Below are 18023 nucleotides of genomic sequence, written 5' to 3' on the forward strand. Positions count from 1 at the left end.
CTTTTAGTCCATTATCTCGATTTAATTAGTCTTTCCTAATGTTTGATTATGAAAATATCAAAGACTTTTCGACAGACTCGGTAAGAAGGCAACAAAATGAAAAGATTGCGGCTGCTGCGACGAATTCAACCATATGCTTATTTCAAGGATCAATCTAAGATCTAGTCTTTTTGCTTATCAATCACAAACTTAAGCTTAAAGTATTGTGTCAATGTCATAAATTCACAATAAGACCCTGTTCTTTAGAGCTGAACTGAACTGAACTGAATGCTACTCAACTGAACTGAACTGCCAAATAAGTCCTGAAACTGAAATTAAGCCAAAAAGAACAGGGCCTAACCCTCTTCAAGTATAACATTCTTTATTTTATGCAGTTTCTAGATATTATGTTCTTCCTGTTTGTTTATTTGAAGGACGGGATTTTGGTGCAAGCAATGCGTGCAAACACTTTAAAACTCTTGTTTTTCATTCTTAGTACTCTGTAGTATTATTGATATTTTATACGGACAAGAAAATCCTCCATTGTTCATTTATATAAATGAATAGAGATTCACGTTGTTGCTTGGTCAAAGGTTTGATAATGGAGTATGAGGACAAATAAGTAACAGCTAAGATGTTAGGTAGTTCTCCTCTCCGTAATTTGCAAGATATGGTTCGCATGTTCTCATAAGATTTAAGGACAACTTTTTCATAATTGTTGCTGGTTAGAGAGAGACATTCTTAACTTTTAATAATTTGAAATAGTTTAAATTTCATTTTCTTTTTTCTTTTGACTATTTCGAATTCATATTCAAATACTGGTATATAGAGGGAGCGGGACAACATCTCCTTTTTGTAAAAAAATATTAATTCAAGATTTTGAGGTATATGGAAGATATACCTAAAAGGCTTAAAGGTCCCTACCCCTTCTCAATTATTTTTGTTTTTGGTAGATTTATCACGCGTCGATTTAACAGATAGTATAACAAAATAATAATCAAGAGGGAGAGGAAACGTCAAATTATTATTTACTAAACATAGTTTAGGGCCCGTGCAACGCACGACTACTACTAAAACAATTTATTATTTTAATAGTAACTAAAATACTTGTGATATTAGGAAAACATGAAAGTAAAAAGGATATATGAAAAAGTATAAATTCAAAATTGTGTAAAAAAAATATTCAAATGAACTAAATTTGCATATTACTATGCAAAGTTAAAAATTATAGTCGTTACTTGTATGTAGAACGATCTAACAACGTTAACCAAACCCGAATGACTCAAGACTAATTTTCGAAAAGACCCGAACATAACCGAGTTAGTCAAATACAACATATTTTGAATTGAGTGAAATCTTGATAAATAAACTTATATGTTAGTCTACTTACATTAGAAGTTCATTTATCATATTTTTTATATTTCTTATCAGATTAAAAAGTTATAATATTACATAAATAAAATTATATCATAAAGGAAAAAATAATATTAATTTAGCTTTCCTCCAATAATATATTATGCAGTACACATCTATGGTAATTAAAATATATTTTATCTTAGTTTCCTAAAAAACGTAATGTAATTTATTTATTTTAAAGTAAAAAAAATAATAAAAAATATTTTGGCGGGAAAAAATTGCACCAGAAAATGACACGTGTAATTCCTAGTGTCTCTTTTAGTATATAGTAATAGATAAGGAAAAATTACAGCAATGTTTTACTATAATTAACGATAACAAATAAGTACTTAAATGTTGATCGCAGTAGACAGATGTATTGTAATAATCCTAAATCTCAGGCCAAAACTATTGCCATTTTCCCCATTAATTTTCCAAATGATGGTGAATCTGCAAAGAGGCACCATTATGATAAGTTGACACCAAATAAAACTGAACGAATTCATCGATCTACCCTAATATTTGTCCTACAAAAGAGTCTGAAGTCACAAGAAATAGACTGAGATAAAAAAGATATCTGAATCTGAAGTCACAGGATGATCATCATGCAAGATGTTGAGCCATTGTAAGAATCTTGAGATGCTTTTTCTTCCGTAACTCATGTGGGACTGGGCCGAACACTCGGGTCCCAACAGGCTCACCTTGCTTGTTCAGAATAACAACTGCGTTATCATCAAATTTGACCTCACTTCCATCACAACGGCCACGTTGCATGGCAGCTCGCACAACAACAGCCCTTACAACATCTCCTTTCTTCACTTTCCCTCCAGGACGAGCTTCTTTCACAGAAGCCACAATAGTATCTCCCAACCTCGCCCCTTTCTTTCCCTTTAGAGCTTGTATGCACATAACCTGCTTAGCTCCAGAGTTATCAACTACAGTGAGCTTTGTCCTCATCTGTATGAAAGTCCTTTGTTGCTGCAACACCTGAAACATGTTCATGTCATACACATGCAAATTTCATTTTTCCATTTCTTTGTTGAACAGCAGCATTTTTGGATGTTAGGGTTTCATGACGAAAACTTATAATCCTATCAGTGAAAAGGCTTAGGGCTCGTTTAAATAAATGGCAGAAAATTTTAGTACGGAGGTACAGCTTTAACTGTAATTGCAAGGAAAAGCAAAATTAAACAGAAAAGGTGGCAGACCTGGGCATGGAGGTGGTTGCTTATGGCCTCACTTGTAGATTTCAGTAAACCAGAGCCACTCCCATTGGTAAGGCCACCCAGCAGTGACCGGCCCCCTTCAACACATATCGCAAGAAGCAAAGTTAGTCAATCAGCTTCAAACAAGAACTAGAACATAACAACTAGATCATACACCAAAAAAAATAAGAACACAACCGTACAAAACCAAATGCATATATAGTGCAGCAAGTAAAGTTAAACTATACTAGCATAAGAGTGACTCATTAAGACAACAGTGGTTTATAACCACTTAATCAATCATGATTTTATAAATGCAAACTCATTACATTATCCCCAAAAGAGTTACTGTTATTAAAAGTTACTTCCGCCCACCCATACAAGACCACCCGAAATTAAGGTTCTCAAGACATCATAACCAGCACTCTACTACCCACACTCAATGATGATTCGCCCACACATCTATGTTGCAGCAAAGCTAGACATCACGTTTAGCAGCCTGCCCACAATGAGTGTCAACAACTAGCAACACCCTCACGCCTCGCTGTACTCCAGCATACTCGCGCCTAACAACATAGACGGCAACTACCCTCTCACAACCTCAGACCAACATCATGCGCCAGTAAAAGTACTCCCTACAAGTGACAACCAATACCAAGATGATATAAAACTCCTCACCCGCAGAGACATCAACAAAATTACAAGATAATATATGCTCCCAATTTCCTAATCAACTGTTAAAGAACAAAGACAATCAATACCCAAAATAAACGTGCATATAATGCTCCTAAAAGAGAACATCCTAACAAAACCCACATTCGACAAAGAGAATAATCACCAATCACCATGGACAACAAGATACATTATTTCAATGTCAAAAAATATGGCTACAGCTATAAGACATAAATCTAATGTCATGAACCAATTGAATATTTTACCTTACTTTAAAGAAAGGTTATAGATCAATAACCATGTACAGAAATACAAAGGTTCCTAGCTTGATTCTATATCATGTAAAACAATAAACATCTAGATTGTGTTTAGCTTCTCTCTTAGTATGCCATGGAGCGGTATGTTTTTTAGCAGCAGAAGAGTCAGAAGCTCACAACTATAAATGGCATGGTTAATAGGCTAGCACAAACTAGAATAACCTCCTTCCTATTAGCTTAAAAAGTCATTGCCTAGTGAAAAAGAAGGGACAACAGGAGAACCGACAATAATTTTACTATACTCCCTTCCTCCAGAAAAGCCAGCATAAATTCATTCTCCACAAAGCACAAACTAATAAAAGTTGTACAACCTCTTTCCTGATGCGGTAATGCTTCGCCTTAGATTCTGTAGGAACATGCACCATTCTTGCCTTCGAGAAGTAATAACTAACAAGGAACAACTCCATGTCCTAAGTCCAGGTCCCAAGTCCCCTTTTGATTTAACAGTGATAGCCACAACTGATAAAGAAACACACAAACACAGTACATACCATCTTAAGTTTGAGAAGTGCACGGTGCACTAAATCACCAAGAAGTCTTCAAACCCAGGTGTAAGGTGAGAGACAGGCGTAAAGTTCAATGGAAAAGCTCCTAATTGTTTAACATCACTTTCTACTAAGAAACACTACAGCTACTAATCTACTATTGACAAATTAATTTCCATAAAGACCAGATACTCAACACCAAACGTTGCATGCAAAATAAAGGCACATTTTAAGCTCAAATGATTAGCACAAAGAGAATAAGGAAAATCTTCAGCATCCTAACTATAATTCTGAATCATCTACTTGGTTTTTACAGTGTAATTCACAAATCGTTTCAGAAAATCATTTGACAGAGCAATAAAACCTGTAAATCCGAAATTACGAAGCAAGTCTACGTTATGAGCATGTACCACGAGAAAACTTTGACGCCATAGAAGCTGCCATCCCTTATTTTGATTTGTCTGTCAATTGAAAAGAAAAACAAAGGCACATATATGATTAAATTAAAAAACTACCACAAGTAATCTGCATAATTATGAATGCGATAAAGTAAAAGACAGTCTCATAAATACGATAATTCAATAGCTAGAAGAAGGGTGTAGGGTAATTCCTTTCTCTTCGATGGTTGGAGAATAGTTTTAACCAGCAAGAGCATATGCAAGAAATGTAGGTACCATAGGCAAAACTGCTAAAGTTCTGTAGGGGTTTCAACACTATATTTCATTTTTACATTTATGGAGGTGTGAAACAATTCATAAAGTTCACTATCAACAATGTCTAACATTTCACTCTCAGAAGACAATACAATACATAAAATAATGGAGAAATCACGAAGCATAGGAAGACAATCAAAGAAAGTCAAACTAGGTAAAGAAGAAGGACGAAAAGAAAATAAACACTGAAGCTATTCTAATGTATGCACCATGACACAGTTTTACCTCTTGCATTCTTTTCATTGCACCTACAAATCCTTAAAACCAAATGTCAGTCAATGACCTCTACTATCAAACTACATACTTGTAGGCTCAAATGCTCAATATAACAATTGGTAATGTATCAAATTACTCAACACACGGTAATAGGAGATATTTGCGAATTAAGCAAATATCAGAAATCGTAACTACCATTACAAGTTTTAAGATCATGATTTCATGCGCAACTTAGCCGTGATGGACTGATGGATCTTGCACTATCGGTATAAGTGACTATAAACACGGTTTGCAGGGAAGTCAAACGTAACACAATACACTAGTGTAGTAGTGATATTTCTGAAAATCAATCATTAATAAAATTCAATCAACATTCCTCTTAAAAAATCTTAACTGTGTCGGATTCTGACTAAAATATAAGCACAAAGATAAATTCAATCTTACACAGGAATGATATTTCTTTTCATTTTTTAAATTTTTAATAAGGGAAGAGAAACTAGGCAACTCCTTAGGACACGCCTGTATTGGGTTTACTTATTAATGGGGGAAAAATATAAGGGGGAAGTATTACAGGTGAAATTATCTAATGGAGTACTTTTTCCTTTCAAAGGTTTGGAACAAGATTAAAAATTACTCCCGAAAGAACTTTAAAATCTCTATCTCTACCTCATTTTTTCTATTTATTGAAAGCCATTGCTAAATATGCAGCACCACCATTCATGGCGGCGGCGCTCATATCAATGCCGCAAATCTTCATTAAGAACATTAAAATTGCTCCAGTTTCCTGGAAAACCCATTTGCACTAATACCTAATAACAATCAAAGACTACCCATTTTCTATAAGAATCCACTTAACATTTAATTAGTTTAATTTTGTGAAATCCCTAACAATTAGCAACAAAGAAATTAGATATTATCAATAAATCCCCAAAACATTCGCAAATTCACAATTATATTAAACAGTTGATTAATCCATTTAAAAAGTAAAAGAATAGGAGAGAGAATGTTACCAAAAACTGTGGCAAGATGTCAATGGCCACTTAGTAAGAGAGAGCTGTGAGCAGAAGCCAAGAAGCGGAAGCGGAAGCGGAAGCGGAAGCTGAATTGTTTTGCCTCTTATTTTTCTTCTCTCTTAAATGCAGCACAAAAATTATAAAATGTACTTTGTAGATTTGACGATTTGTTTAGCGAAACTTAAAACGACATAAAGACCAAAATACCCCTTTAAATTTTAAACAACCTAAAAGACCAATATTGCTTTACACTTTCACGCGAATTGCCGTCTACTGCAACGCAACTTGTGCTCCTTCAAAGCTCCATTTTTTATGCTCCTTGTTTCTCTTGAAGGTATGTTCTATCTCCTATCTTGTTCAAATAATTTTTTGAATTTGATTATTCGTAATATTTTTTTCTTAATTTCGTGTATGAAAAAAGGGTTAATATAATGTTAGCTTTGAACAAATTGAATGGGACTGTAAAAAAAACTGGGCACATAGTTTGATCCTACCACCGCCAGTAAGCTTTAACTACCGGATTCTACCACCGGAAGTCTATTCCAACCTCCGTCTGGTGATTTTGGTACTAGCATAGAGAATTATTTTGGCTAATTTTGAGCCTCAGATTCGACTGCCGGATCCTACCACCGGCAGCCAGCTTCGACTACCGGATTCTACCACCGGAAGTCTACTACAACCGGCGTCTGGTTGTTCCGGTACCAACTTAGAGAATTAATCTTGGTTAATTGAGTTGTATTTGAGAATTAAAAGCATTGCCCACCAAGTGTTTGTTGAAATGACACAGTGTAATTTTTTTACTGAATCATTGTTTTCATTGTTTATTAGTATCACAATTAAATCTTATCTGTTACAATAATCCGTTTAATGTAACACTAGTGTGGAATCTATCATCTAACCTCTGTTTAAGGCATTTGCAATTGAGCAGTTGATATGTACCTGTTGGTTAAATTACATGATTGATTAGCTTATTACCTCAGAAAAAAGATTAAGGATTTAGGATACAGAACAAGTTCTGGGACTTCTAATGAACCAAGATCAAGTTGTCAAATTCTTCTATACTCAACTTAGAAGGTTGTCTATGTCCTTGCCTATATTCCCCCAAATTGTGATTGTGGTTACTTTTATTCATATCAACCACTAGTTTCCAAGATCCTCCAACTTGTTCAACTCCAACAATTTGAAAGGGATAGTGATCATTTTTTGTACTAGTATTATTTTGATGCTTGAACTTTTTTTCGGGTGAGGGCACATTATACCTATATGGCCCACTTTTTTTACATCCAATATACACCCGGCCATTTCCCTAGGTTGGGTAGTCTAGAAGATTGAATGACAAAATACATGTATTCTCCATACCAACATCCTTAACCCAATCTAGCAATTCTTGGCGATCATCAAATGTTGCATCCGTCATAAAAAGATAATAAAAATTAGGAAATTGTTGCGCATTTTCATTGGGCATAAAATTATAATCCTGCAATTATTTTGATCAAAAACTCAATAACAAGTACTCCCTCCGTCTTTTATTAGGAGTCACATTTTGACCGACACGCATATTAAATGAGGGTTAAATCTAATAAAAATAATGAAATACGGAGAGAGTAAAATATAGGTGTTATATATATATATATATATATATATATATATATATATATATATATATATATATAAAAACATAGCACAATTACAATAAAAAGAAGATAAAAAAATTCAACAAATATTTGGAAATTCCCAGTGGTCTAGTTTTTCGCCTTAAGTAACCGGAGGTTGATCTAGGGTTCTGGATTTGTGTCCTGGAGGGTGAACAGAGGTGCCGGGTAGGGTTTACGAAGGTTAACCAACACCACTGGTTAAATCATCCGGAGGCCTAGCAAAAGCGCCGGATACTATATCCGGAGGTGGGAATCGGCTCCGGATTTTATCTCTGGAGGTGCTACATAGGTGCCGAATTTTTCTTCGGAGCTGGATGATGATGAAATCATCTCTGAATTTGGGGAAGTTTGGAATGGGTATAGTGGGAAGTGGGTGTTCAACATTAAAGTTTCACTCCTTTGATCAATGGCACTAATTATTTGTTAGTCCTTTGGAGGGATGTGAGATGTTGGAAGATGGGTTCTCGTTTATATATTTATCTGTATGAGTTGAGCTCAATAGGTTTTGATGGAAAATGGAATGTGTTATATTTAATTTTCTGAATGACCCCAAATGGAAGCCTAAGGTTTTTGATTTGGATGCAACAGAACAATGGCAAACATACCAGTGGATGCTTTCCACCTCTTGGACCACTTACTGCGTATTTTAGATCGCGATCCCCTTATGTAAGTTTCTGTCTTCACTGTGTGTTGTAAATAATACATGTATTGCAATATGTTCAATTTCAGTTTCTTCAATTGTCTAATTTAGATGCCTGGCTTATATTATCTTAATTTGGTGAAAAATTCACTTCACTGTTGTTTATGATTTATGAGAAATGACCATCTCATGAATCAATTTCTCTTTCCAGAGAATATAACCCTATAACATTGCTTGATCATTGCTAGATAAACTGCTGATAGATTTCTGTCTAGTTCGATATATTCCCCCCTGCTCATCATGTCACTTTTCCCTTAGAAGAACATATATCTTTATCTTGTCTAGGCAATTCAGAAAGGAAGGGTTCATGAATTCATCTGTTATTTAAGCAATCTTTGAACTTTGGTAAAGAGAAGTCTTGTGATCTTCCCGTCAGTCTTTTTAACTGCTAGTGTAATTGTTTTGTATTCAGTAGGCGTAGTTTTCCTTGTTCCATGAACCACAGGACTCTTACCATTCATGATGGGAAAGGCTAGTCCCCTACCATTTCCTTTAAAATCTGGCCGTATGACTCAACTAACTTTCCCATCTCGAGGATAATCATCGTGGAACAAGGTTATCCATGATAATATATCGTTTATGTCACACAAGTATCATTTAGATAAACTGAAGAATTCATGAATTCATTTTCATAAAAGATTTAAACCTAGAGGAACCAAAGAAGGTGTCTAAAACCGTGCGTCAAGTGCCTTAGGGCACCTCAACTGTGCTTCAGCTAAATTGCCTTCCCAAGAGCCATAAAGGCGATCTTGTGCACTTGAGCCTCAGTGCCTCAAGTGTGACTTTTCGTGTACTTCTGAACTAAAATGTGGAAACTTGATTTCAGTTCTCTTTTATGACGTATGAGGATGTCTCACTCTACTCCATAGTAAAAGAAAAATAGCTTCACCTGTTCACCCACTGTTATTTTTCTCTGCTATACAACATATGGATACAAGAATATTTGTCCATTGCTTGTTCCCTATTATAATTCCCTTTTTATGAGATTGATTCATATGCAGTGATGAGTTGGGATTTATTCACCCATCCCAGCTCATGATTCTGAATGAAGGGGAAGATGCTGCCATTCTTACTTTTAAGGAGTGCAAAGGAGATGCAAATCTGGGTTCTGAACCTTCCGAGGCTATTGAAGTAGAAGGAAAAAATGATTTTTTCTGGAGTAGAGAACACAAGTTAGGAATTTCAACAGAGTATCTTTATCCATTGTATAAAGCTGCAAAGCACAGATTTATGGATGTGTATGCAACTTATAAAAAGCATTCTTGTTTCTCTTTGAAGAATGAAAATGCGGATAGCAGCCACGCCTTTTCTGAGATTGAGAATGCGGTCATGAAGCACAGCAAGGCTCTTTTGTTGCTGAGCAGTGACTTTGGGACTGCATGGAATGCAAGGTTAATTTTGCTTGTCTTTAGCTGGATGCATTTGCTGATATTATTAGCTGTTTTAGCGGCTTTTTTTTATATTTTCTCTAGATTCTTTCTTTCGGGTTATTTGCAATGTTGTCTGCCCTTCAAGACTGGCAAGACGTAATTATTATCTTCGATCGTTAATTTGATCCAAGAAGATACTCCCTCCGCCCCTTTGATTTCCCCATATTCCTTTTTGGGGTGTCCCTTTAGATTTCTCCATATCTTAAATGATATGTTTTCCAACTTGCTCTCTCTCTATCTCTCTACTCATGGTAACCACTTTATCAAACCATGTGCACATTTTATACTCAATTCTTAACAAAGTGAATTTTGGCTATGGGGCAAACAAAAGGATGGAGGGAGTATATGGAGAAGTTGAATACTAATTATGTTTTTTGTTATGTTCTGGTTTGGGTGTTTTCTGAAGAAGATACATTGGCAAGTTGGATTTGCTAACTACCTGATTTCTTGGCTAAGTTGGTTTAAAAGTATATGTTGTGGGGATTTAGGTGTAAATGCTATTCTTTTGCACTGAATGTTACTCTGCCTTGTCAATACAGGAAGCTTATAATATCAAATAGAGAAGATTTTTCAATTTCGGATGAACTTCTTCTGTCGGCTTTGATTCTTTCATTTGCTCCGAAATCTGAAAATGCCTGGAACTACAGGTATCATGCTTTCCTTGATGTTATAATTTCTCTTTCTTTTTGTTCATATTATCTCAATTGAGACTAGTGAAACGAATTCAATTCTCTTGGGGCTGATGTCTCTATGTGTGTATCATGTTAGAAGGGCTCACACATGAACCCTTCTTACTATGAGAATTATGTTGAATAAGAACTCTTCAATGAGTTGAATCTCCAGCTAAAGATGGAGATTAAATAAATTGCATGTGGATAAGGCCTTGGATTATAGTAAGCTATCAAATTTTAGTTTGATGGCTCAAATTTCTCTCAAGTCTTCCTTTTCCCTTTACTTAAAGCCTACCGTCCTGCAAACTTCAAGGCACAAAGGCTCCTTATCAGGCAACATGCAATTTGCTGATTTGATGTACAACAAGTAGCCGCCTTTTCACCCTGCTCCCTCTTTTCTCACTCCCTCCCTCTTCTTCCAGAAGGCTCAAACACTGGCCAAAACTGCTACTTGTCCTTCATCCACTATTAGGGTTGTTGGTTCTGGACTGAGCCTACAGTGATATCCCCCCCTGAACCTTCTATTCAGTCTTTCTTCTTCGCAAGGTAGAATACATTTCCATGCTTCACTCTAGCCCACTTTTGCCCTACTTCGGTTGCTTACATGGATCAGTTTGGCTTGGGCCTTAGAACATAAGGAGGTTCTGGCAATAACAGTAAGCGGATAAAATAAAAAGAGAAAAACAGTTCATGAATTATGATTTACTGTTGCTTTTATGGCTTCTTTTGGCCTTTCCAACGGGGCATGGGGAATAGCACCTGCACCAGTTAATGGTCATCTGTTGGTCACCATCACCTTTTTACTCATTGTGGAATATGCGACAAGGCAGGGGTTGAGTTGATGGAATATTTTGTTGTAGTTTTTCACCTTTTAACCCATTCAGATTGGATCTGGATAATTTTTTTGGTATTGAGATAAGTTTGAGTGCTTGATTCTTGAATAGTGATTTTTTAAACAAGGGTGTATGTTGAGTTGTTCAGTCTGGGGCTAACATTTTGGGTTCAAGTGCTGCATAAACTCTTACATAGGAAGAGAGGGGATGTGATTCATGTGAATCCTTCTCTCATGTCAATTAATTCCAGGGAGGCAATTCCATATTTATGCTTTTGACGGTAATGTGATGTTGTGGTCCTTTTTTTTAAAAAATATCACCGTATGTGTTTCTGTGTGATTTTGGAATTTTCTGACCTGCTTAACTGTGTTCGTTGATATAGGAGGTGGGTTATCAAGAGAATTGCTGGAAGATGTCCAACTCTGGAATCGATTTTGGCAAAAGAATCTGAGCTTGTTGAGAAAATAGCAGAGGTTTAATTTCAGTTGCAGAACTGGGTATTGTTATTAAAGGTTTATTTGCTATTCATTGGTTGTGTGGCTTCATAGCTAAGTGTTTATTTATTTATCGTGATCATCTATTTTTTTTCTTATTTTCGGGTGGTTGGAGAATTTTGCTGTTGCATTTAATTTGTTCTGCAACTTCACGTTCAAAAGGAATTGTATCTATACTTACTACTTACCATGAGATTGTGCTTTGTGTTTTTAGATGAGAATTGAATTGAACAAGTAACGTAAATGGTACTTTCCCCCCCTAGAAAATGATACTAACCCTTGTCTTTCTTTGCAGAAGTCTAAAATGAACTACCGTGCTTGGAATCACCGGTGTTGGTTAATTTCTTATATGACTAGTGAACAGGTGAGATTCTGAACTAGACTGGTGTGCTATGTACAATTCCATCCTTTGACTGTCATATAATGGAAATTATGCAAGATAGGACAACGCAGTATCTGTTAGAGCTGATTTGAATTGGCTTCCTAATGGGTCCTGTGGGTTTACTTTTGATAACAGGGTTTCATTATTCGACTTCAAATAAACTACTAATTGGCATAGGACTCAAGGAAGTGTTCAAAGTCAAAATAATAGCCATCCTGTCGGGACTCGGGAGATACAGATTGCATTGAGTTGTTTCAAAGGGATTAACAATTTTATGACCTAATAAAAACTGGAAGATCCCAAAGTAACTTTTAATCTGATACTTCAGGATAATGTAACTATGTTTATAAACATATCTAAGTGGAAAATGATAATGAAAAACACTTACTATAGAACTATCTTGCAGAACTAGCAAACTATTGGGACATGGTTTTTTAAAGGTTTTTTCTCCCTGCTTTTTGTTTCTCTGATGGGATATGACCCTGCCATGCTACAGGCACTTCGTGAGTTGAACACCATCAGAAGCTGGGCTGCGTTGAATGTTACTGATAATAGTTGCTTTCATTATCGACGGGTAAATATTCCTTGCTAATTTTTAAGTCTTCAGTGAATGCTTTAAGGTTTGCAGGGAATACACTAGGCGTCTAGGCCTTATTGCGCTGCTTATCCACAAGCACCATACTACTTTATTTTATCCACGATACCTGAGTTCTACCTTTCCAAATTCTGGCAGAGCCACTGATGTTGAGTTAAAGTTAAACGCCACTTTACTGCATGCTGACTTTTACTGGAGTAAATATGTGTGCCATGGATATCTTATATTTCTGTTCTACTAATGTTATTATTTTACTGGCATCCACATTTTACTGGCATCCACTCTTGAGTATAATTTCTAATGGAGTTTGTGGATGATTTGGCATTTTTTGCTGGTTGACAGAAGCTAATGCTGCGAATGTTGGTAGATGTGAGCCATGGGATAGTTGCAGATACATGTACTACTCAGTTTGAATCGTTTAAACAACTATGGAAGGTAATGTCTTGAATTCTGATAAGATGGTGTTCAGTAATTTGTTGCTGAGGGACTTGATTTTTTATTTTATTTAATAAATATGGTATTAGCCTTTAGTAAGTTGTTTGGGTTGGTTTAGCAGGGTTGTTTTGGTTTCAGTTAATATCTCCAACACTGTGACTGGTGTGGCTTGTGTTTGTTTTTACACTCTTTACTTTACCTGTTACACATAGAAATAACACCTATGGGTTCTCCATTGCCTAGTGTTATTTGCTGGACTACCATCTCCAATCAGACCTTATCTTACAGTCTAATTCTTTTGTAATTTGATGATTCCAGGATGAGCTGGACTGGAACGAGGGGCTAATCAGACGTTATATCGGGCGAGAGGTACATATTCCTATTTTCTTGCTTAATGTTTAAGCTGTACACTCTATGAATTATACTTGTGTGCTTGGTATTCTCCCGGCAGTAGCCTACTAGTCAGCTATCAGTTCCTTTGGCCTGAAAACAGTGCAGTTGATTGAGTTGTGATGTAAAACGATTAAAATAAGGGTTTTTGAACAACATGAGATTTTGGTCTTCTCTACTTGAAGTATTCAGCTTATATATAGTTATATGGACTTGGCTCTATTTTATTATTGTTAGTTTTCTCTCTTACAACTAGTACTTGTACGAAGTTTATGAAACTTGTGTGAAGAACTAACCTTTTCAAAAGTAGTGTAAGATGATGTTGGCTAATGATGCAAGATTTTATTAAAGGGGAAATATTTAAAAGTAGACCAAGTCAAGTGGAAATCGACTAATTGCAATTGACAACCTTTTGGAACTGAGCTATCAATCTTTCTTGGTTATATTCAAGTCACTGAAAATGGTATTCCAACACTATCTTATTTTTGGCAGGCCTTGTGGCTTCATCGCCGTTTTTTATCTGTACATTGGGTGAAACATTTTGGAGCTGATCAACTTGAAATCTCACGGCATCCCAGCGAGAAGAATGGCAATGAAGATCATTATGTTTCTATCTTAATCAATAATGAAGTCGGTCTTCTCCAAGATTGCTTAAATCTTCCGGATAGCATGTTTGAGGATGTTCAATCACAGGCCATTCATGCTGCTGCTTACATTTTGTGGCTAAACAGGGTAATATGCACAACTCTCACCCCTCTACTTGTCAGATCAGCAAATCTGTAATTTTTCTGCCTTACCAATCTTTTCCTGTTACACTGTACAACTCAGGAAATTCTCTCTCCTTCAACTATCAATCTGAATCAGAAGCTTGAAGCTGTCGATTTGAGGACATTACTAATCAAGTTGTGCCCTCAAAAGATTAGAGTTTGGGATTGTTTGCTGTGCGACCACTAAGACGTACTTCTGCAGGACCATTTTGTGCAGGATACAACAAACGAAATACTATAAGAACAGAGCCTTATTTTGTTACAATAAGAACAGTACGCCGTCTGTAATCCATTATCGAGAAATTTCTCATATTCTCGTTATTTAGTTACATAGTAATAATGTCATGAAACATGTAAACTCTTGGATAATACTTCCTCTGTTTTGATTCGATTATCATCTTCCCAGGACAACATAATCAGGAATATATGAAAGTATGAAACTATTTTACCCAAGATAGATACCGTATTATTGATATGACACCGTATGGATCTCTCTAATTAGGTAAAGAACTAAATATAGATGTTATAGATACCGTATCATATTCTGTTTTGACCGCCTTTGATGATTTATGCTTAAAGACAAAAATGAAATCGTGTAAAATCTTGTTAGATTCATGTCAATGTATATTTTCCATATTACTCAGCATCAATAATAATCAGGTGTATATGAATTTCACTAATTTGCTAAACTCATATCAGGAATACACAAATTCTTATTTACATTGGGTGTACAATAAATATTGTACACCAAAGTTAAAGTTGACGTAAAATTGTCAAAAGTTACATTTAAATATGTAAAAGTTATCTACTTTTTAGTGATAATTATTTTTTTTTAATAAAAAATATTTTTTCAAAATTACTAATAATGTATAAAGTTATGTTGGTATACAATAAATTTATTGTACACCTCATGCATGTAAGACTTTTGATCAGGAATATATATGAATCATAGTCTCTCACTAATTTGCTAAAGATAGATACAGGTGTTATGTTAACCATAAAAAACAAGTGTTAAAAAAATAAGATACTGTATGTAATGGTAAACTTACCAGCTCAAACCTATTGACCTATGTGAAGTATCGGCAGATAAATATTATAAGTCCAAGTGAAATAATTTATTTATGGAAATAAGATGCATTCACACGCTGACTTTGTCTAAAATTGTTTGCAAATCCAAATTTTCCTTTTCTTGAGGAAACTCCCATCGTTTTTGTTACCATAAAAATTAACAAACCTGAATTTAATTAATACCTTTCCTTTATATAAAGTGAAAACATAACAATGTAATTAAGATCCCAAGCTCTATACCATCTACCGCCATCTATATAAATATCCTTGTTGTTCATCAAATCAAATAGTTTTGATTTCTTCAAAATTCTCTCTCAGTTTTTTATTTTTTATTTTTTATTTTTATCTAATCAGAAGAAAAAAAAAATGAGGTCTTTTGTTGAAGGAGATAATAATAATAGTTATTCAAATAATTTATTGAATTGGGAGGAGATGAGGATGCATTATAACATTTGGGGTTTTGATGAAATTGAGGTTTGGTGGTATCCTTTTTACAATTTTGCGATTGATGGATTTTTGGAAGATGGTGAGGAGATTGTTTGGCAACATGATGTTTGGAATTTGATGGATATTCAACAAACTCCAAACCCTTAAAGGTACATTGACTAATTATTGGCACCAAAAAAAAAAGAGGAAAAAGAAATGCAACCAAACATAAAAATTGTGGTTTCTATTGAAGACCGAGAGGTAAATTATGCAGCTGATTAGATACTTAAGAAGGTAGGGTATTTAGTTCATTCTTGTAGGTATTTTTTCATAATTATAATAGCTCATACATATTTTGATTAAGTCGGACCGGTAGGTTCGTGAGTAATACTCTGTATACTCTAATTTTTTATTTTAAATTTATTTATACCGTACGTTGTACAATAGATATTGTAATACATAATAAGTCCTTTTTATTTAGTTTTATAACTTTTTCATCCATAAACTTTACGACATACAAGTAGTCTATAAAAATAGCCAAATCATATTCGTTACTAGGTTATTATAAAAAGATCATAATATTTTCACCCTTCACTCTAAAAATCATATCTTGGCATTTCCAATTAATATCATGGGTTCAATTTGGTACCAAAGCCCCTCCCTCGTTTGTAATTTATAAAGTGTTTGTAGTTCATTCGCAAGAAATTAATAATAATTTTAGTTATAGAGGGGAGATTTATAAATATAACCAGGAAATAAATCAATGTTAATTATAATTATAATTAGGAAAAAAAATCAAATTATTGGCAACAAATATGAATAGAATGATTGATGAACTTGCACACTTTTAAAGAAAGGGATCGGGGATTTCATTTGAATAATAATCCGGAAATAAATCAATTACAAACAGAACAATCACATCCCTCTATATGATCGTATTAATTAAAATTTCAATGAACAATAAAAGGTACAATCAATATTCATTACTTCATTAGTAGCCTTCAGGCTTGTAGGCAATGAAACTGACACATTGGACTTGACGGTTGCTGTCGAATCCAATGATACGGATGAAGGCGTTGGGGTACTCCTTCTTGCATTCTTCGAGCTCATTCAAAACCTGGGCCGGGTCAGTGCACCCGAACATCGGCAACTTCCACATTGTCCAGTAACGACCGTCATAGTACCCTGGGGAATTGTGGTGCTCACGGTATACAAATCCATGCTACAATTAACATAACATATATAATTATAATTATCATTATCAATATCAATATCATATACTTATTAATTAATAATTAAATATAGGAGGACTAATTAATTAACTTACTTCAGTCTCGAATTCTAAGCAAGGAACCCATTTATTGTTAAGAAGGTAATCGACCTGCCGCGCCAACTGGTCTGTGGTAAGAGGTGGAAGGTACGATAGAGTCTCGTACCTCTTCATGTTTTGTGTTGGCCATACCTGCATTATATTTTTCAACAAATTAGATAATTAATTAATTAATTAATTGGTCTTGTTTCATGTTATCAATCTGTCACTAATATATTACAGATCGAGTAGTAATCGATTACCTTCATGCACTGGACTCTTCCACCGTTGCTAGCAAGGGAGGTAATGTCATCGTTCTTCTTGGTAACAGGGAAGCCTACGGTAGACTTCAAGCCGGTGAAAGGACCCACCATGTTAGCCTGAGCTACGCTGGCTGTAGCCACGGCGGTGGTGGCGTTGTACATCAAGCTGGAAGCCATTGTTTGTGTATGTTTTCTTTTGGTAGTCGATCTGTTGTTGTTTGAATGAGTAAGATGATAGATAAGACGGCCCGAATTTATAGTAGTTGTGAAACCAGTGAAGCTAATCAGGTAAAAATGTAAGATAAATCATGTATGGTCATTGCTAAGTTCACAAACAAAGGGATATAATTTTGGAAAATTAATAGCCATTTGAACGAGGTGGGGTGATAGCGTGGGACCTTACGCATCAACTTAGCCACACAACCAACGGTACCTTTTTTAAATTTTTTTTTTTTTTATAAAACACACAACACACCCAGTTGGACTACATTCATTCAGAATTGATCTGTGTCGTACACCTTGTTTATGGTGGTGAGTCTTCCAACAAGAGTTTCTGCATACGGCGAAGCTCAAACCCAAGACTTTCCTTAAGCGACATCAAACTGCTTAC

General features: G+C 35.2%; 3 protein-coding genes across 3 annotated transcripts; 1 reads left to right on the plus strand and 2 right to left on the minus strand.

The window, feature by feature from the left end:
• Positions 1-1626: 1626 nt before the first annotated feature.
• Positions 1627-6145, minus strand: LOC110798995 (50S ribosomal protein HLP, mitochondrial). Its single transcript, XM_022004195.2, has 4 exons — positions 5993-6145; positions 4464-4514; positions 2583-2677; positions 1627-2361 (listed from the first exon to the last, which is right to left on the minus strand). The coding sequence occupies exons 2-4, from the start codon at positions 4495-4497 to the stop codon at positions 1978-1980; spliced, it is 513 nt and encodes a 170-aa protein (XP_021859887.1). The 5' UTR covers positions 4498-4514; positions 5993-6145; the 3' UTR covers positions 1627-1977.
• Positions 6146-6192: 47 nt separating this feature from the next.
• Positions 6193-14800, plus strand: LOC110798994 (uncharacterized). The gene is made up of 11 exons (XM_022004194.2): positions 6193-6329; positions 8239-8316; positions 9352-9741; positions 10320-10427; positions 11667-11757; positions 12074-12142; positions 12657-12734; positions 13098-13190; positions 13509-13559; positions 14073-14312; positions 14409-14800. The coding sequence occupies exons 2-11, from the start codon at positions 8243-8245 to the stop codon at positions 14532-14534; spliced, it is 1320 nt and encodes a 439-aa protein (XP_021859886.1). The 5' UTR covers positions 6193-6329; positions 8239-8242; the 3' UTR covers positions 14535-14800.
• A 1886-nt stretch (positions 14801-16686) lies between these two features.
• LOC110799000 (ribulose bisphosphate carboxylase small subunit, chloroplastic 2-like) lies at positions 16687-17738 on the minus strand. Its single transcript, XM_022004199.2, has 3 exons — positions 17414-17738; positions 17169-17303; positions 16687-17063 (listed from the first exon to the last, which is right to left on the minus strand). The coding sequence occupies exons 1-3, from the start codon at positions 17588-17590 to the stop codon at positions 16833-16835; spliced, it is 543 nt and encodes a 180-aa protein (XP_021859891.1). The 5' UTR covers positions 17591-17738; the 3' UTR covers positions 16687-16832.
• Positions 17739-18023: the final 285 nt, after the last annotated feature.

Source organism: Spinacia oleracea, chromosome 1 (genome assembly GCF_020520425.1).
Source record: "Spinacia oleracea cultivar Varoflay chromosome 1, BTI_SOV_V1, whole genome shotgun sequence".
NCBI classification, from domain to species: domain Eukaryota; kingdom Viridiplantae; phylum Streptophyta; class Magnoliopsida; order Caryophyllales; family Amaranthaceae; genus Spinacia; species Spinacia oleracea.